The 20,858-nt window shown below is 46.7% G+C and overlaps 1 protein-coding gene across 2 annotated transcripts; it reads right to left on the reverse strand.

The window, feature by feature from the left end:
- LOC146342934 (alpha-1-antiproteinase-like) lies at window positions 1-19,473 on the reverse strand. Of its 2 annotated transcripts, none has more exons than XM_084806394.1 (5): window positions 19,440-19,473; window positions 15,323-15,970; window positions 10,540-10,810; window positions 9,380-9,527; window positions 1-272 (listed from the first exon to the last, which is right to left on the reverse strand). In XM_084806394.1, exons 2-5 carry the CDS (start codon window positions 15,948-15,950, stop codon window positions 84-86), a joined length of 1,236 nt encoding a protein of 411 aa, XP_084662520.1. In that variant the 5' UTR covers window positions 15,951-15,970; window positions 19,440-19,473; the 3' UTR covers window positions 1-83. The 2 variants fall into 2 exon arrangements, with proteins under 2 accessions (XP_084662520.1, XP_084662519.1); XM_084806393.1 differs by lacking the exon at window positions 19,440-19,473 and adding an exon at window positions 16,597-17,131.
- Between the last annotated feature and the right edge of the window lie 1,385 nt (window positions 19,474-20,858).

Consider the following 20,858-nt stretch of genomic DNA (forward strand, 5'->3'; position numbering starts at 1 on the left):
CATATTGTACATGTGCTTTTTATTTAGGCAGCACTGAGGTGGCAATAAATGTGTGCTTACCAAAATGAACATGAGTTGTGTGATTAGGGACCAACAGGGTTTACGACTTTTCCCATGAAGAATCTTGTGTTACGCATTTCAATGCTAAGCAGGAGGAATGGCCTGTTAAATTTAATTGTAAGGGGAATGGACCTGGGAACGAATTTAACTACTGTGGTACCGGCAGCTTCGGTGCCATTTTCATGGATGTTCAAATAAGCTTTGTGAATAGCCTGAAAACAAGTAAGAAAGAATCATGATAGGCTCATGACACTGTAGTAGAGAACTGTAACCTAAAAGCCATTGTGTGTGTCTTAAGCAGCACACAGTATTATAAGAGCTGCGCATGCCTGGAATGAGTGAGCAGTAACCCTAAGATAAGGTAGCCAGGCAAACTGCTAGCAACCAATCAAAGTGACACGCTAGCTAAGGAATGCAAGCTGAGATGATAAAACTGTAGCGCGGGAGTTGCCCAGGGTCGACTCCGCTTTTTAGCATGACCTCCTTTGTCGAACTGTTTGCAAACAATAAAATCGAGTTGGACCCAACCTGAAGTTGACTCTCCTCTTTGGGGCAAATTGGACTAGCCTCCAGGGGGTGACACTAGCATTTTGTTCAACAATGTGGCCAGCGGTCAGGAGTCCCCTTGGATAACCCCGGGGGCAAACAACAAGACCGGCGAAGGTGCCCGTGGGGCGCGCCGGACCGCCTTTGAGCTGTGCCATGGCACCAGAGAATGGGGGTCGGGACACCTGGGAGGTTAAAGGCGTGGACTCCATTGACTGAGTCAACCAGGCTGAACGGGTCTGAAGGGACAGTGCCAGGGTGCTGGGCGGAGTAAGTATTTGATTTCCCTTGTGTCTTTCTGTTTGAGTTGCCTTCGGAGCATCTGAGGTTTTTCAGGCTCCGTGTATGGCTTTGAATACAGGTAGGCACAATGGGGTTGGGTAGCTCCCGTTAAGAAAACTCTGCAATCCCAATGGAATGCATGCTCAAAAGCTCTAGGAAGTTCAAAAGAGATGTTAGAATTAAGATGGCCAAGCATAAATTGACCTTCTTTTGCCACCTGGACTGGCCAGCATTTGGAATTAGCTGGCCAGACATAGGATCCTTTGATGTGAATCTTGTAAATGCTGTATATAAAAATGTGGTGAATAATGGGCAATGGGATCAATTCCCCTATATTGAGTGTTGGTTGAATTGGTACAGAAAGAATTCCCCTTAGTTACAGAAGTGTAAATGTGTAAATGTTAGAGATGTCGGAGAATTTCTCCACGAATCTCCAGAAGGCTGAATGCCAACGCATTCAGCCCCCCGAAATTGGTGGGGAAATTCTCCGACACCCCCCACCCCCCCGGGATGGGACTTACCTCGTGCGAATGTCCCTCCCGGCGGTGGGTCCCTGCGGCGGTGAGGCAGCGGTGCGGCGGCAGCAGCGGCCGGTCTTCTGACCGGCTGCCGCTGCCGCCATTTCCAAGTAAAGTAAAAAAAAAAACACACGTTGACTTTGAAAAAAAAAAGCGCGTATGCAAATGGCAGCACCCATGGTCGCCGCCATTTGCATTCCTTATTTGGGCACGGGTAGTCTACGTAAAGATTTACGTAGACTACAGTGAAAATCAGGGCAACGCAAATAGGGTTGCCCTTATTTTTGCCGTAGTCTACGTAAATCTTTATGTAGACTACCCGTGCCCAAATAAGGAACGCAAATAATGGCGCCCATGGGGGCCGCCATTTGTGTACATGCTTTTTTTTTTCAAAGTCAGCCGTGATAGGCTGCGTAAAGATTTACATAGCCTATATCAGCAGACTTTGAAAATCTAGCCGTGATAGGCTACGTAAATCTTTACGTAGCCTATCACGTTTTGTTTTTTTTTACTTTGCTTTTTTCTTTCACGGCCGGAGAGGCAGGGCGCTCCCCCCCGCCAGAATTTCGGCGGGGAGGGGGCAGGGCGCCTCCCCACCCGCCAAGAATTTCGGGGGGAGAAACGGAGCACCTCCCCCCCCGAAAAAAGCTGCGGGACCAGGTAAGGGACTTCCGTCCATCCCTAGTAAATGTGTTACTGGCAAAGGACTGCTGGGCCAGAGTCCCCAGGTGCTGTCTGAATAAAGTAGTGAGATAGATTTGCCTCAGGGAAAGTGAGGCTATCGGCATTTGGATAAGTGCCAACCAAAATCCACTGAAGGCGAGAAAAGGTTGAATATGAAGTTCAATATTGTAACGTCATGATGGTATGCTCTGGGGTAAAGCCCAAAGCCCCTGTTCTCCCCGATTCAAGCCCCATGGAAGGAGCTTGAAGATTGAGAGACCCTACCCAAGGTGCCCTGAGTTCCCCTCCCATCTTATTAGGTCTGTTAGGTTGGGAGGAGAGGTTGTTGGGGGAGGGAGGGGGCCCTCCAGAGACAGCTTGTCTGCCACCCTATCCAAGTTTGTTAGAAGAAGAAGCAAAAGCAGTTGAAAAAGTTGCAACTTCTGAAGAAAGATATTTGTTTGAAGTTGTAAAGACTGTGGCAAAATCCAGAAACAAAGACAGAGCAAGTTCTTAAAATATCAGGGTCTGTGTAAGCTCATCCCTGTCAGCCTGCTCAGAGCAGAGCCAAGGGGGAATTACCTAACCCCCCTCACCACCGCTGGTTTAGCTTTAGCAAGCAGAGAGGCTGGAAGGTGTCTGTGAGGACCTGACAAAAGAGTGAGATTTACAAAAAACAAGAAAAGCATCACAGCTGGAAAGCTGAGCAGCACTGCTCTGTTCTTATCTGTGGAAGAATCTAGAAGAGGTGTAAGGTTACACCTTCCCCATTTGAACTGATGAAGAGACAGAGAACTTTTGTTAAAAACATCCCGTCTTTATGGCCCAAAGCCTTCTTTTTTAGATCTATCATTGTTCAGACTTTTGAGAGGCACTCTGCACATGGACTGGAACTTTGGACAGTTAAAGACTTGCCGTAAAAAGTACTGTGAGGCTTGTCATAGCCTTAAACTCCAGTTCCTACAGATTGCGTGTTTGTTTGTGATCAGCTCAGTGTACAGTTTGATTTGTGGTTTCAACACTCAGATAAAAAGGCTGCATTTGACTGAAAGAACAGGGCATATTTAGCCTTGAGAAAAGAAGACTGAGGGGAGATCTGATAGCGCTCTTCAAGTACTTGAAAGGTTGTCACAGAGAGGAAGGTCAGGATGTCATCTTGATCATCCCTGAGTGCAGGACACAGAATAACAGGCTCAAGTTACAGGAAGCCAGATTCCGGCTGAACTTCAGGAAAAACTTCCTGACTGTTAGAGCAATATGACAATGGAACCAATACCCTAGGGAGGTGGGGGGTTGGACTCAATGGCCTTGTAAGCGCCTTCCAACCCACTATTCTATGATTCTATGATTTCCAAGGCTTTGATTTCATTTACCCTAATGAAGCATACAGAAGCAAATTGCTAGAGATTCACAGACAACAAAGGAAACAGCCTTCAAAAAGTTCAAAGAGAAACTACGAAAGTTAGTTTCCCTTGAAAAAGGGGGGCAGCAAATTCTCTTAACTTAAGGGGCGTGAGGGAAAGATCCCCCCACTCTCCCATGATACCTCTAAGCTCAGCTGTGTTTCTGAAGCCTGAGAAAGTTCCTGCCCCACGTGTTCCAGCTCTTTCTCAAAATCTGAAGTGTTCTGATGCTCCATTTGCTCAGGGGCAAACCTGACACTCTGCCCAAACTCATGCAGTGTGAAGTTGCCGATGCCAAAATGGTGGCTTGGAATGCTTTGAATGTATGAGAATGCCCTTCCCTTGATTTTGATGGGCCCTGACCATGCAGACAGAGGAGCAGTATAATTATTAGATCTGCTCCACTATGCCTTACCATGCAAAACACGTTTTCCAGTCATGGTGTTAGATTTTAATGATATGAAAAAGGTATAAAAGAAGGCAGAAGAAAGTAGCAGACGAAAAGGCTTAAACAAGAAAGGGACCTTATCCCAAATGTGTGTCGTTGAAATTAGTAAGAAGGTCTAAGCAAGTGAGTTTCTGTCAAGGCAATGGCAAACAGGCTAACTTGCAGAGAAGACAAATACAGAGTTAAAGCCGGTGCATGGTACAGAGAGTTTGAAACAAGACCTGCAGAACAGGCAAGCCAATTGCACTCATTTCACATGCCAGCAAGGTTATGCTCAAAATCCTACAAGCTAGGCTTCAGCAGGATGTGAACCGAGAACTACTGGAAGTACAAGCTGGGTTTCGAAGAGGCAGAGGAGCTAGAGATCAAATCACCAACATTCGCTGGATCATGGAGAAAGCAAGAGAATTCCAGAAAAATGTCTTTTTCTGCTTCATTGACTATGCTAAAGCCTTTGATTGTGTGGATCACAAGTAAGAACCAGACATGGAACAACCAATTGGTTCAAAATTGGGAAAGGAGTATGACAAGGCTGCATATTGTCACCCTGCTTATTTAACTTATATGCAGATTACATCATGAGAAACACCGGGTTGTATGAATCACAGGTCGGAATTAAGATTGCCGCAAGAATTATCAACAACCTCAGATACACAGATGATACCACCCTAATGGCAGAAAGCGAAGAGGATCTAAAGAGCCTCTTGTTGAGGGTGAAAGTGGAGAGTGCAAAAGCTGGTTTGAAACTCAACATTAAAAAAAACTAAGATCATGGCATCTGGCCCCATCACTTCCTGGCTTACAGAAGGGGAAGAAATGGAAGCAGTGGCAGATCTTATTTTCTTGGGCTCCAAGATCACTGCAGATGGTGACTGTACCCATGAAATTAAAAGACGCTTGCTCCTTGGGAGGAAAGCTCTGGCAAACCTAGACAGCATAGTAAGAAGCAGAGACATCACCTTGCCGACAAAGATTCGTCTAATCAAAGCTATGGTTTTCCCAGTAGTAACGTATGTTTGTGAGAGCTGGACTATAAGGAAGGCTGAGCGCTGAAGAATTGATGCTTTGGAACTGCGGTGCTGGAGAAGACTCTTACGAGTCCCCTGGACTGCAAGGAGATCAGATCAGTCCATCCTAAATGAAATCAACCCTGACTGCTCATTGGAAGGACAGATACTGAAGCTGAAGCTCAAATATTTTGGCTACCTAATGCGAAGAGAAAACTCCCTGGAAAAGACCCTGATGCTGGGAAAGACTGAAGGCAAAAAGAGAAGGGGACGGCAGAGGATGAGATGGCTAGATAGCATCACCGATGTAATGAATATGAACTTGAGCATACTCTGGGAGAGAGCAGAGGACAGGAAGGCCTGGCGTACTATGGTCCATGGGGTCATGAAGAGTCAGACACGACTGAACGACTGAACAACAACAGGTTGGTGCAAGACCAGAGAGCAGTGGCTAACTGCCCTTTGTGCCTCAAAAATGATTCAAAGATGTTTGAGCCCCCAGCTCAGATGAGAAGTCACCCATGGGCTTACTATCTTTTTCAGAGATTTCAAATTGACTTTTCAGAGTTGCCCCAGACTCATGGCTATCGGTACCTGCTAGTAATAATAAAACCAATTGACTGCACCGCACAGACAGTAGCCAAGATCCTGTTAAATGGTCCAGTTCTGGTCCTTCAAGGCTGAAGAATCCGTGTTGTCTCTTAGTAGACTTTGCTATGTTGCTATCTCAAACTGCCATGATCTTTTAATATGACTCTCTGAACCAGGATGCGATATGAAGCCATGGAAAGCATGCCAGTGCTTAGTGAATTGGGTGTGTTCAGTGCCCAGATGGGAGAACATTTGTGACATTTGTGGTGGGGGGGAGGCACTCCGTCCCTCCCCCTGAAATTCTGACCGGCCGGCTCCTCTCTGCAGGGATTCTGTGGAGCTGCCGGCCGGCTCCACCAGCAGCCGGACATCCAGCTGCTGGCTAGCAGGGACGTAAATGGTGGCGGCCATAGCCGCCGCTGTTTGCGTCCCAGCTTTCAGCCGTGATAGGCTACGTAAATGTTTACGTAGCCTATCACGGCTGATTTAAAAGGAAAAAAACGCGTACACAAATAGCGGCGCCCATGGTCACCACCATTTGCGTTCCGTATTTTGGCACATCTTAGTCTATGTAAACATTTACGTAGACTAAGATGGCGAAAATAAGGGGAACTCAAATAGTGTAGTGTCTACACTATTTGCGTTCCCCTTACTTTTGCCGTCTCAGTCTACGTTGCGCTGGCATTCGGCCTCCCCGAGATTCGTGGCAAAATTCTCTGACATCCCTAATTCATTGAGCTATCTACCACAGTGCCAACATGCCTCTGGGTCAGTCATAGACAGCTCAGACCCCATCAGCGTACATGTGAAGTTAGGCTGTGTTGCCCCAATGGAATCACTTTAGACTTTCTTGTGTTGAACTGCATTGGCCATTTAATGACCATGTGTTGAGAGATCTGAGAGATCTTTTCCGAGCACATCACCATCATACTTTGTTCTAAGCACCCTACATAGTTTGGAGTTGTCAGCAACTTTTTGACTTGAGTACTCATGCCATGCTTCTGCCCAGGTCATTCACCAACAAGCGAAAAAGCAGCACTGGTCCAAAATCAGGTCCTTGGGGAACCACAGAGTTTACATCCCGCCACTGTGAGAATGGTCTATTTACTCTCTGCTTCCTTTTCTTTAACCAGTTACCTATCAATCAGAGGATCTCATATCTTGTTCCACTAGATTTGCTCACAAAGTGACCCCTGCTGCCACATTGGCTCAAAAAGGATTTGATCTTTTTGCCATTTGCTTTAAAAGGTAATCCATGGTGAGGGGGGGGGGATTTTTTGAGGAATCAGAAGAAAGACTTGCAAATTCCAAGCATTGTATTCACTTGGCTCCTAGTCCTAAGGTGCCTCACACAGCTTACATCGCAGAGGGATGTGAACATGTATCCTTCGGCCTTACTCAGCGGAAGGTGGCAATGCCGCTGCTCTGACTCAGAAACACGTATGTCCATGTGCACAACCTTGAACAATGCCTGTTGGCCTCTAGAGCAGTTGTCCAGAGCAATCGAAAGATCGCAGGACCAGGGTGAGGCACTGAGCCTTTCCTATCACAGAGTCGGCACAGCCTTGTGAGCAGAGCCGTAGGTGTTCCGTAGGTGTCCCTGGCAGGGCCCCTGGGAGAAGGAGGAGTTACTTTGCAAATCATGGAGAGGTCATGGAGGACTAGGGCTGGATGGCACTACCTCCGGAGGGATCTTCTCAAAGGGCTACTGCGCAAGTGACCTTCGATCATGCACCATGCTCAATAGCAGATGGAAGGAAAGGGGGGGGGTTGATAAGTGTGTGAAATGACAATATTGTGTATTAAGTTGTAGATGGTGCCTAATGTCCCTTTGGAAGGTTGAGGACACAGCTCATCTCCATGTCTCTGCTTATGTCGCTATGACCTTCCATAATGGCTACCTTACACATGACATTTTTGTATGCAACTTCTGGTTAGAAGAAAACATGTGCAACTTTCCACACATGTCAGGATGCATAAATGTGCATTATGCCCATTTGGAATTCATGTGGTTATGTCCACTTGGAAGGTGATGTGTACATTTTGTTTATTTCAGGGGGATAACTTCATGTGTGAAGCAGATATCAGAGTCAAATGCAAGGACTGTAGTTCCCATCTTATGTTCTTTTGTTCACATGATGTACCCCATGACATCCTGATGAGCATAGCTCAAAGTGGGCTAGATGAAACAATTATCAGGTGGATCCACAGTTAGCTACAGAATTGGACTGAAATAGCGCTTATCAATGGGATCTTCTCAAATTGGGGAGAGGATAGGGATGTACGAATCCCACATACCAGTCTGCTGCCTGGGTCTACTGGGGGGGGGGGTGATCCATCTGTCCTCCCCCCCCCCCGGAATCCTCCCCTGCCGGCTCCACTCTGTGGCAAGGCCATGGAGCCACTGGGAAGGGGTGGTCCCAGCCGGACTTTCGGCCATGGCCGGGCTGCTGAGGCAGCAAATGGCAGCTGTCATAGCAGCCGCCATTTGCGTCCCTGCATTAGGCTGTGATAGGCTATGTAAGTATTTACGTAGCCTATCATGGCAAAAGGCAGGGATGCAAATGACGTAGCCAGAATGTGATGTGGCTGCAAAAAAGGCCAATGCTATTTGGGGCTGCATTAATAGACGCATAGCTTCCAAATCCCAGGAAGTTCTAGTTCCCCTCTACTCAGCACTGGTTAGACCTCATCTGGATTACTGTGTCCAGTTCTGGGCACCACACTTTAAGAAGGATGTAGACAAACTGGAGAGGGTTCAGAGGAGGGTAACAAAGATGATTAGGGGACTTGAAACAAAGCCCTGTGAAGAGAGGCTGAAAGAACTGAGAGAGTGAAGGCATGTTTATCCTTGCAAAGAGAAGACTGAGGGGAGATATGATAGTGCTCTTCAAGTACTTGAAAGGCTGTCACAGAGAGGAAAGCCAGGATCTCTTCTCAATAATCCCAGAATCAGGACACAGAATCATGGGCTCAAGTTACAGGAAGCCAGATTCCAGCTGAACATCACCAGAAATTTCCTGACTGTTTGAGCAATATGACAATGGAACAAATTCCCTAGGGAGGTAGTGGGCTCTTCCACACTGGAGGCATTCAAGATGAGGCTGGACAGCCATCTGTTGGGGAAGCTCTGCCTTGGATTCCTGCATTAAGCAGGGGTTAGGGATGGCGGTAAATTTCTCCACGAGTCTCCCTATTTACGTTGCCCTTATGTTCGCCATAGTCTATGTAAATCTTTACGTAGACTACCCCTGCCCAAACAAGGAATGCAAATGGTGGCGCCCATTGGCGCCGCCATTTGCGGACGTGATTTTTTTTTTCCAAAGTCGCCCGTGATTGGCTACGTAAAGATTTACGTAGCCTATCACAGCTGACTTTGAAAATCTAGCCGTGATAGGCTACGTAAATTGTTATGTAACCTATCACGTGTTTTTTTTTTTAATTTACTTTTTTTTATTTCGTGGCCGGGGACATCGGGTGTTCCTCCCCGGCCTGAATTTCGGTGGCGAGGGATGGGGCGCCTCACCCCCACCCTGAATTTTGGCCAGGAGGGGTGGGGCACCTCCCCCCCTGCCAAGAACCCCGGGGGGAGAACCGAGGCACCTCCCCCCCACCACGAAGCAAGCTGCGGGAGCAGGTAAGGGACTTTCGTCCATCCTTAGCAGGGGGTTGGATTCGATGTTCTTGTCGGCCCCTTCCAACCCTACTATTCAATGATTCTATGTGTGAAGCAGACATCAGAGTCAGATGCAAGGACTCTACTCCCCATCTTCTTCTTTTTGTCACCTGAACAGTCACCTGAAAGACAGTGCAGATTATTCGATTCAGAGCTTCTAGTATGAACAGTTTGAAGAGTCTTACCATGGAAACCTTCAGGTTGCGTGCTCCAGTAATTCCGGATAGGTCTGCAAGGTCTGTGAATACATCTGTAATCCCCAGTCTTCTTAATATCCCATTCAGAACATAGCTACTGGATATCGAAAACCTTGGAAGTGAGAGCTCCATTCTCCTGTTGAAAGAAGACCCGAAGGACAGTGAGTCTCTGAGAAAATGCACAATACATAGAAGACACACAGTATAGATGGGGTAGACAACATGGATGGTTGGGTGCGGAAGTTGCCACCTTGGAGCCCAGTAGAGAATACTAGGGCTGGCTCGGGGGTCTGAGCAGGTGGGGAATTCAATGGGCTCTCAAACACCTGAAGGCAGCTTTCAGAATCACTGTTTCTGCACAAACCCACCTGCACGAGGATTGTGTGTCCTGTCTCTCTGCAGCATCAAACCCCCCCCCCCCGCTCACCACTCACAGCCATCTGGCAGGTAAAGGGAACTCTGATTCTGCTCAGAAAAGTGGTGCATGTATTCTTCCATAGGCCCAGGTTGAAATGCAAACATCGGCACAGCAGATAGCTGGCCTCAGTGACGGTTGGCAGGGAGTGAAGTGCAGGGCAAACTGATGCTTCCACAGCCCTGCTGGTCACTCTGCCAGGGTAGGTAGTGCTGGGGAGGTCCCTCTACAGCCCCAGCAGGTCTTGATTTTTAAAAGGTTCCCCCCCCCCCGATCGCATCCATAGGGAGGGAAAAACTACCTCTGCAGAAAGAGGGAAGAAGCGCCATGGTGGGTTTGTCCTGAGAGGGGAAGTCGGCTTTGGATGTGGCAGATCTTTGACTGCCATCAAACACCACCAGAAAGCCTCTGTGAGATGAGGCTTGAGCTTCTCCTTCTGGTAGAAAGAACACCGCCAGTGGTTCTCATGAGCCCAAAGAGCTTTCTGCAGGCATACTGGTGCCTACACATCCCACCCACTGACCAACTCCCCTCCTACGGTCTTTCCTCCGTGGACAGCAGGGCTGAACAGGCAGTTCCCTGTTCCTCTGATGTAGTCCTGCACCATAAGTGCTCCGAAGTATGCTGGGCTGAGAGATGGGGAGTGGTTCGGTGTCCCCCAGAAGTTGGGACTGGAATCAGGTCATGCCCAGTCCAGATTATACACCCCATCCGCTACAGCACACAGGCTTACTGTGGTCTCAAGGAATTCAGCCATCGCAGCAACACTTCCTGCCCCAGAGCATCTTCCACTTGCTCCAGTTTCCCTGGGTCGGGCAGAATGAACAGCGCCGATGCGTCGCCCTGGTAAGCGAGCTGCACCACCTGGCAGGACAGATCCCTGTCGTAGTAGTGCTTGAACATGCCATCTCTGTTCATCATAGGAACTTTCACTGTTGTTTGCTCATCCACAAAGAAGTCATCTTCCTCCGTTAACAGAGGATTGAATGGCTCTCGCCAGGAAGCTGTGAAAAGTCCAAGGAAACACATCTTATTGTAGAGTGCCAAATGCTGTGATCATGCCAGTGATGAAAAGACTTTGCACACAAACAGACATTTCGAGATTTGAATATGATTTTCACACTTGTAAATGTGGTAGAGTAAGGAAAATAATAAGGATAATGATAATGATAATATCAACAACAACAACCTCCGTTTTTTCCTCGAATTTAAATGTAACTTGCAACAACAACAACAAAAGAGATACAAAAAGAAAGAGAAAAGCATGAATACAAACATTGAATTCAATGACCTACAATTAGTACATGACATTATAATCTAAAGTATTGAAAATACCCACAAAGTATCTAATTCTTTCTCATGTTCAGTATAATATTGTGAAAGCCAAAATTAGCCAGGTTAGTCTAAATCCAGCATTGCATGAACAGACTTCTGCTCAGGCAATGGGAGCTTCCCATCCTTTCCTCTGCAGCCCCCGTATATCCCAGAAATCTCATCCTGAGTCCCCCCCCCCAACTTCTGAAGTAAGTTTCGGTGGGGGGCTTCAGAGGTAAGGACAGTTTTCCCCTTCCTGTGGTTTCTATTCTGCTGGAGAAGGAGCACCATTGGCTACAGGATACAACCCGGAGACCTTTTTTTGTTTTTCGTACACAAAATCGTACACAATTAATATCTGGATTTGGATCCCTTTTACAAAGGTGATTTGGACAACCAAATCAACATTTGCTATTGAACAACAAGCTGCATCCCCTGTGGACTCCAAGGCAGATGTGCCATTTCTAACAAACTGATGTTCCCCACAGAAATGTGATGCCCCCTGAATTGCCCTTCTGCTGTTACAGATTCCCATTCAAGCTCTAAGACATCCGATGGCTTTTCTGAATCGCCCTCCCTGTCCAGCAAGCACTAGGAACATGGTTATGACACATTTAGTGAGGAGCTCCAGACCTTCATCTCCCCTAATTCCCCTTTAACATGTTTACCCTTCCAGTTTTTGCACTATTTTATCTCTACACAAATGAGGTGATTCTGAGATATAGAATGAGGAGGATCTGAATAGAAAGATGAAATATGAGAACCTTCCAAACAAGCAACGTGGCCTTCCAGGTGCAGGTGCTATTGTGTCATCAGGAAACTGGAGTCTGGTCCCCAGTCATTGAACTGGCCCACCAGATGCCAGACTCCTATCTGGCGCAGCAGAGGATGCTCATGGTTACAGTACACCGATGTATGGGGCAAGCAAAACTCCAACTTCTTCTGAGCTCACTGCTGTCTGATATCCCTGCATGTCTCTAACTGAGTATCTGTAGCCTGTTCCTCTCTGAAGACACCGAATTACCAGAAAAGAAAAAGAAAAAAAACTACCAGAAAAATACTGATAGTCTTTAGAGGTGGCTCAACAACACAAACACCCTGCTCCCGCTCCCAAAAGAAACACAACACCCATTAAATGGCATATAGGCCAAAATGAGACAGAGCAGGAGCCCAGCTATTGCTATTTGGGCATAGCATTAGTTCAAATTATTCACTAGTGATTTGTTTCTGGAGGACAATTGTGCATCTCCTCCTAAGATTGTCAAGATTTTGCCTTGGAACAATCTAATAAAATGTATTCCAGGACAGAGGATGATTAATCTAAAATCTAATTGTTCATTCTAAGGAAAGAAATAAGTCTTCCAATGTTTCAGCTCATGCCCTCTACAGTCGATGTAGATGGTAGACCAGCAAAGACACCTTTTCACTTGTGGTTTTGGTATTTCAGTTCACATGAGTTCTCCCTCAGTATTTGTTTAAATTGTGTGTGTGTGTGAGAACTGCCCAGAGAGCTTTGGCTATTGGGCAGTATATACATGAAATAAATAAACACAAAATAAATAAAAGCAAGACATTTATGGAAGCATACCTTGTTGGCTCGATAAAAGTTGGAACAAACTAGACAGCTTGCCAGCAGATACAAGGAGATAAACATCTTGAATAAGAATCACCACTGTCTTAATGGCATTACGAACAGTATGCATTACATTTAAGGCCAATTAAATTAGTTGTATCAGAGAAAAGGGATAGTTTAAAATCTAACTTTGCCCTTACATTTTTTGTTCCATTAACATGCTATTTTATAAAATGTGGAGCATAGGATCAGGGAATTTTTTTCATTAGTTTTAGATTATCACTTACCTGATCCCAAAGCTTGCTTCGCGGTGGGGGGGAGGCGCTCCGTCCCTCCCCCCGAAATTCTGGGCAGGGAGGGAGGTGCCCCATCCCTCCCCGCTGAAATTCTGGCCGGGGGGGGAGCGCACTGCCTCTCTGACTGAAAATTCTTCTCTTGCCGGGACACAAATGGCGGCTGCCGTAACCCCCGCCGTTTGCGTCCCTGGCCTGCAGTCAGCCGTGATAGGCTATGTAAATGTTTACGTAGCCTATCACAGCTGACTTTGAAAAAAAAAAAGCGCGTATGCAAATGGCGGCGCCCATGGGCGTCGCCATATCCATTCCTTATTTTTGCACAGGTAGTCTACATAAATATTTACGTAGACTACTTCGAAAATAAGGGCAACGCAAATAACGTTGCCCTTATTTTCGCCATAGTCTACGTAAATATTTACATAGACTACCTGTGCCAAAATAAGGAACGCAAATGGCGGTGCCCATGGGCGCCACCATTTGCGTACGCACTTTTTTTTTTTTTTCAAAGTCAGCTGTGATAGGCTACGTAAACATTTACGTAGCCTATCACGGTGTTTTTTGAAAATCTAGCCATGATAGGCTACGTAAATCTTTACATAGCCTATCACGTTTGTTGTTGTTGTTGTTTTACTTGGAAATGGTGGCAGCGGCAGCCGGTCAGAATGCGTTGGCATTCGGTCTCCCGGAGATTCGTGAAGAAATTCTCTGACATCCCTACAAAATAGCGGAGTTTTACATGTCGCTGAACTGACAATTTTTCCCAAGGCAGCTTCTTTGGCTTTAAGTTTGAAATTCCCTCTTTCATGAATGAAGCCCTAAGTGGCAGAGTTCAATGTATAAGGTGGCAGAGGTGACCTTTTTTCAGGTTACTGACCTGAGTGTGTAGCTGGGGTTTGACGTAAAGGATTTGCAAGTTACCTGGTAGTTGGTAGGCTGGTGCATCACATTTTAGTACATGGCATGGCCATATTTCATGGTCAGGCAGATGTTTACACAGCACATTGAAGTAGGGAGAAGTTTTGGTGAAACATGGGACATGGAGCAGGGTTTATTTGGGGGTACAGTAGGGTGATGTGAATTTCAGTTTTACATTGCTGTAGGCAGTGTCCACTGGTGGCTCACTGTGTGTGAGAGAGAATGGGGCTTGAAGAGGATTAGGTTTTGGTGACATATTTCAAGCTTTTGGTGACCTTTAAAGCTTACAAAGCAGTAAAAAAAACCCTCTGTGTGGACAATGTGCCATAAGCCTGAAACCATTTATAGTGTTAATGCAGTGTTGTGATAGGGCTTCATGTCAAACCAAACAATGTGCTGGACTCTAAAAACAACCTCAGCTGTGTATGAGGCAGTAAGGGTTGTGCCATTAGGGGTCCACAACCAGATGCTTGCCCCGGGTCCCATTAACATTAAAGATGGCCCTGCACACAAGTAGTCACACCTGAGAGGTGAGGGTGAAGGTGGGTAGCATTCCAGACATTTCCACATTGTTCTATAGAAGGAGATGGGGCAACCCTTTCTGTTAGTCTCTTATGAATAGGGCTAAAGTGTTATTAGAGCATCTGTTGAACATTTTAATAGTGGCATGAGACTCCATGTGGATTATATTGTAGTAGTGCTTACAGATTCAGTCTCTTGCATTTTTAGTAGTGTTTTTTTATTCAATCTGCTCATTATAATTGCTGTGCTTTTTTAATCAAGTCTGGTGGATTCAACATGACTCCAAAAAAACGGGGTTCCCCGACTCAGTTGTATGTCTTTGCTCCAACTGGAAAAACAACAAATGTTGTTTATAAACAAGCCTTACAATGAACTTCTACTTTCCTAATATTTAACTTTAGGTCCATAGTTGTTGGCGCCGTCACCATCATGTCACCCATCATGCTGCTCGGGAATCTCCATGTTCTTCCCACGTACAGTTAGAGCTTCCAGAATTAGTTTCTAACAATAAGCAAAAATTGTGTTGTGTCTTCTTTATAAGAAATTTAAAAAAATAAACAAAACATCCCCCAATTTTCCTTTCCCCCTTCCTTATGGAGCCTTTCCGAGAAGCGTAAACCTACCTTAATGTGTTTCTAACCAATAGTGCCAATGACAATTTTACATCCCAGGCAAAGCTGGGCCTATCAGCAAGTCTCCAAATGAAATTAAAACATTTTGTAAGAAAATTCAGGTAGTTTCACACCCTCCACAAGCTTACAATGCTCAGAGGACAACTCCAGAGAGGAATGTGTCAGGGACTACGGGTTAAACCCTGGCCATCTAAATGCTGGCAAAGAGCAATACGAAAAGCAACACAAGACTGTATTTAAAAGTGCAAAGTTCTTCTGACTTACCATTCAAGAACATACAGTTTATAAGAACCATGGCAGCCTCTCGTTCGAGACCCTGAATAACATCGACTACGTTGCCATGGGTTTTCTTGTGTATGTAGCTATTGATCTGCTCCTCCGCTGCTTCAGAACTGTTGAAATCAGTAGGGAAAATCTCTGCCTGATAATAATGTGTGACGTCATCCACAAACTTCTTGAGTAGTTTCAGTTTGTCATCTGTAAACAGGGCATTCCCTAGGCTCAGCTCGATTTTGGCCTGAGGATGGTTTACCTTGAGGAGAAGATTATGGAAACTGTCATGTGTTTCCTGTGCACTATTTTCTGTCTGGTTCAAGCCAAGTACTGACAAAATCTGACTCTCTGTGGTAGACCTAGCCCCCAGTGAGAGCATGGTTAAGGCAGTGACAATGCTCAGAGGAGAGAAAAATAGATTCTCCCCAGCAGCCTCTGAAGCAACCTCATGGTACAATCGAAAGGCAAAGTCAGCATTGGCAGGGTTGATCTTCAGAGAGGGCAAAATGCTGTGGCCTTCAGTGGGAGGCTGGGGTCCACTGCACTCCTGTTGACCAAGGCGACAGTGGGCACAAGTGCAGAAACTGGCAAGGAGCAAACACAAGTAGAACATGGACATTGTGTTCCTCTGGCAGTGATCTGGAGAGACAAGATGACATTCTCAATTTCAGACTCGAATGATATCGTTGAAGATGGTTGTTTGTACTGTACGTCATATTATTAAGGCATACACACTTGATTTCTTTGTGGATCTCTACTGTCGTCTGTGGGTATATTCCCCCTCTGGGCTCGATGGTGTGAATTGCTTTCTGAGGATATGCTCAACAGAGGGCCCTCACTTGCCTTTGGGAATTACTTAATCCCTATGTACTTGTCTTAAATTGTGCCATTCTTCCGACACAAATCCAAGACACTCCACCCCATGCATTTTCACAGATCCAATATGCAAATGTCCATTAAACGTTGAAAACAAATCATATCACTTGCTAAGCCTGCATGCCCTGCTGTCCATGGAGACATTAAAACAGATACCGTATGAAGCTTGCATACTCAATTTAAAACAAAAACACAAGGCAAGGACATAACAATAGCCAAGACAACAATGGGACCAAGCATCAAACACAGGATTTCAAATCCAGTGTTACTCCAACGTACACATAAGTCCCACCAGTGACTTTCAAGAGATGTCTGCACTTGCTTCGACCATTTTACAAATCTCATTCCCACCCCGGCAGCCTCATTTGAGCATGTGCAGCAACCCTCACCTGTCCTGCAGTGGAGCTTGCACTGTCTTATCTTGTGAAGTAACCCCTGCTGGTGCACAGGGACGGTTGGGCTGAAGCCACCATCGACAGTCAAGCACATTAGCGAATAATTAACAGGGCAGATGAGATGGTCCGCAGCCAACACCCACTTCCCGTTGCCAGCCACATTGCCACACATGGCTTCTTGATCTTTGTGCTGGAGAAGCCACTGCTGTTGTAGCTGTTTGGTGGCACACAGGACCATGAGTCCAGCTGGCCCGGAGGACAGTCATTGGAGGATCAGCAGGAGTAAGAGGCTCACACCCCACATGGCAGGAACCACAGGCACACGTGCAAGTGCACAGCCACTTCCCAAAAGCAAAAGCAAAACAGAGCTGCTGAGGGCATTGGTGAAGGAGATCTGGAACAAGGTCCACCTGCCCTGCAGGGGTTGGACAGGCCAATGCTGGCCGGCAATTCCTGAAAGGTGGCCAGTAGCCACCCTCCCAGCCCAGGAGCACTGGAATGAGCACTCACGTTGCCCAGGAGGAATCACACCAAGCTGAAGTGGGAGCAATGCTTATGTAGGGAAGAGGGGCGGAGGAAAAGGGAAGGTGGAGGCAGTAGATTGTACAGAGGGCTACAAAGATTCCCATCCCTCCCCAGCAGAATTTTGCAATGTGTAAGAGACTGTTGGGTGCAGAAAATACTCTGTTCATGGTTCCACTGAGGGAAACAGTTGCATTGGCAGAATTAGAGCATTGGACATTGCCCTGTGACTTTATTTTGGGGGGAGCTGAGTCCTAAAAAAGAACTCACCCAAAGTAGCTTGCGGGCAGGAGAGAGAAGAAGCCCACCAAGGACTCTCCAGCCCGACTTAGTCATTTCAATGCCAGCCAGAGCAGTTTGAGTGGTGCAGGAGTGGACTGAAGGGAATGGGGGAGCGGGGAGACAGAAGGAGTCCACCAAGGAAGGAGTGCAGATCGGAGGGGAGAGGTGTTGGCCAACTGCGGGGAACAGGAGTGAAAGCCAAAGAGAGAGGGAGGTTAGAAACAAGGGCAAGGATGGAAGAGAAGAACCACAGGTTGGCAAAGGTGGTCGAAAGCAGCTGAGCCAGCTGGAGAACCCCCTCATGTTTTTGGATTGAATGGAAAAGCTAAAGGTTACCAGGAGCAAATCTGGAAAACCAAGCCAGAGGTCCTAGTGGGCTCCACCTGCCTACTGCTACTTAGAGAAATCCCATTTGGAGTGAAGGAGACAGAGAGCTGGCAGGCATCCCCATGAGCTCTAGTCAGACAAGCCCTGCCCTGCCAGTCACTGCCAACATCAATGGAATTCAGTCTGAGAGGTAAGGAGACTGCAGACCAGCACTGCCAACCTGATGAGGCATTTGGCTTGTCCCTGGGCAAGAGAGAGAATATGAGATTTGCTTTCCTTCACTGCCCACCGGCCCTGAAGAACCTCTTAAGGAGTGTGTTCTTTGGCAGCAACTCACTGAGCAGGCACTTTGACCACAAAATGGAACATATTTGCCATTCACAGGCGAATCTCAAAAGAAAATGCTTTGGATGGTCCCAAAAGATGATGCTTCGGCATACGTTCACAGCCCACCTGCCCTGAATAAGAGGTACCCTCTCAAGGAGGATTTTCTTTGGTGGCCACTTGCTTTGCAGGCACTTGGCCAGAAAGCAAGAGACATTTTAGCTTCTCTGATTTGCCATGCACAGACTCCATCGGGGGATCCCCTATGTAAGGTAGCAATTGATGCACGTGCAGCTGGGAGAAGAACCAGCTTTACACAGTGGGAGGGAAAGAGATTCTCCATCCAGTTCTCCAATTGCAGAATTTGCTTGCTGAGCAGCTCAATGTAGCAAAAGGAGGCTTTTTCCCCAGTGGCATGTAGAACACTATGCCGTTCTCTTGCCCACAAGAAAGGCACCCTCATTTTGCGGCTTCCCAGGGGAGCACAAGACTGAGGGCCACCACATACCTGGGGGACCTAGGATTAACCCCATGTCTCTGCACTGACTAGCATGGCTGGATCGATTCCAGCTGCAATCAGAGATGGTGTCGGTCTGAGTCTCTGACTATCCTCATCGGGCTCAAGCTGAATATGCACGTTAAGGAGAGCATCAAAAACGAGCTCTGCTTTAATGTGCATGTAGGAGGCAGGGAAGAAATCTGGCTTCCTCAATTCACCCTTGATTGTCAGGAGGCTTTCTTGACAGTCCAGAGTGGTTTGTGACATGGCAAGAGGCAGAGATGGCTATGGATTGACTGGGAAAGAATGAGTTTTGACCCCCAGGGACAGGCAATAATGTGCATAGCCTCTGCTTGGGCATACAATGGCATTGCAGCCCTGGACTTTGGGAAGCTGGATTACATGCTCCAGAGAAATGGCAACCCAAAGATGTGACTCAAGTCAGGGATATGAGGAAGGGCGTTATGCAGATGGGACTGAAAGAGAGAAGGGCAGACAGGTCTGAGATAATGGAAGAGGGGAAGAAGAATCCGTAAGGCAAAGGCAGGAGTGATGGATGAAACAGGCAGTCAAGAACTGATCAGTGGAAAGGCCAAGGGAAGGGAAAGGGATGCTGGGTCCTGCAATATACTTTAGAATACACATTCTGTGAATAATTCCTGGGGACAAGGCAACCCAGTAGAATAGGGGCCACACTCACCAGTCATGACTCAAAATAGCTTTACCTAGCAAGACCCATTCCAGATCGATGTAACCACAAACCATTTTCATATTCACTTCAGAAAAAAGATGATTTGCTACTTGTCATACATTCAGAGATGTTCACATTGATATCTTCAATTTTTTTGATATTGACATCCGAAAATGACCATTTGCTGCTTACCTTACATTCAGAGGTGTTCTCCTGTTGAAGCAGTGGAAGTTTTTGTTGAGGGCTTTCTTTTATATGACGTGGCTTTGCAGAGGCATGTGTTTTCTCCACTAAACATTAAACTGACAGAAGTGGTCCCAGAACAACACATATTGGTCAAGAAGAGTTACTGTTTTTGACAGGAACAGCTCAGTCCACTGTGTTCTCATCTGTAGACATAGAATTCAATGCAATATCATGGAGCTCATAGGAAATGCAAAGGCAGACGTTCCATCTGAATCCTGAAATAGAATCCAGGGCAAGAGGCATACCATACGTCCAAGCATTTGCTTCCTCACAGCTTCAGCTTCAATGAAGAGACAAGGCTTGCACTCCCAAGAACTCTGATTCTGAAGGGTTCCCACTGATATCACTAGGATAACCAGAATATGCAAACCACTGTCAGGATGACAGAAGTTGATGGGGACCTGCCCAATGCAAGGACTCACTGCAGCAGCCACGATGGACTAACATGGCTCTGCAAAGATGCTGAGGAAAACCAGTGAAAAGGAGGCTAACCCTCACCAAGAGGGTTAATTCTCTCCAAGATGCAGGGGGATTACTGCCAAAGGTCTCTGTAATTTTCGTGAGAGATGCATTACCTTTTTAAAAGCCATATTGATTCTTCATCATCAGGAATTGTCTTTCAGTGTGACATTTTTTCTTTCTTTAAGAGTGCTTTCGACTAATTTACCTGAAACAGACACTGAACTAGCTTGCAACCTCCATTTGGCTACCAGGATCTCCTCATAACATTTCTTCATCTTGCTTCTCTATTGGCTAAATCTTCCGCTGATTTGACCACCCCCACCCTGCCTGTAGAAACATATCCCCCAGGGCATAGGATATCTGTCTGTCCTCAGAAAAATGGATCCCTTTCTCAGAGCAACACCCTCCTTCCCTGAAGCCCTCATTCTTCACAAATGCAGAAGAACTGTTATGGTGAGATTGGAAGGCTGCTATCACAGCCCTCAAGGTCTCATCCACAAAGCACCCTGCCTCTCACAGCTTCTCCTGTTCTGCAACCTTTCCTTCAGGAAATGGGTATCCTCCCTCCGGGTCATGAGACCTTTCCTCCTAGCACCCCCCCAGGACTTCTGCCCAGCCCCCACACCACTACAAGCACAAGGAACAGGGGGAGGGTCGACTGGCCAAGCCACCTTGCCCTCTTGCTGAGCCTGGATGGATGCCGCTGAACTCAGAAGTGGGCTTCCCTTTCCCTTGACACTTGGTCACGGGGTGGAGACACTTCTTCCTTACACTCAGTGAGCTTGCATGTGCTTGCTCCCACCCACTGTGTATCTATAAAGCATTTCATTCCTCTCAATAACAATTTTGAGTACGTGCCCTTTGGCCCTGGATCAGTTTGACTGACTGGGCTGTCAGTCAGAC

The sequence above is a fragment of the Heloderma suspectum genome, chromosome 6 (genome assembly GCF_057233095.1).
Source record: "Heloderma suspectum isolate Gila_16-S chromosome 6, 16-S_ref, whole genome shotgun sequence".
In the NCBI taxonomy this organism is placed as follows: domain Eukaryota; kingdom Metazoa; phylum Chordata; class Lepidosauria; order Squamata; family Helodermatidae; genus Heloderma; species Heloderma suspectum.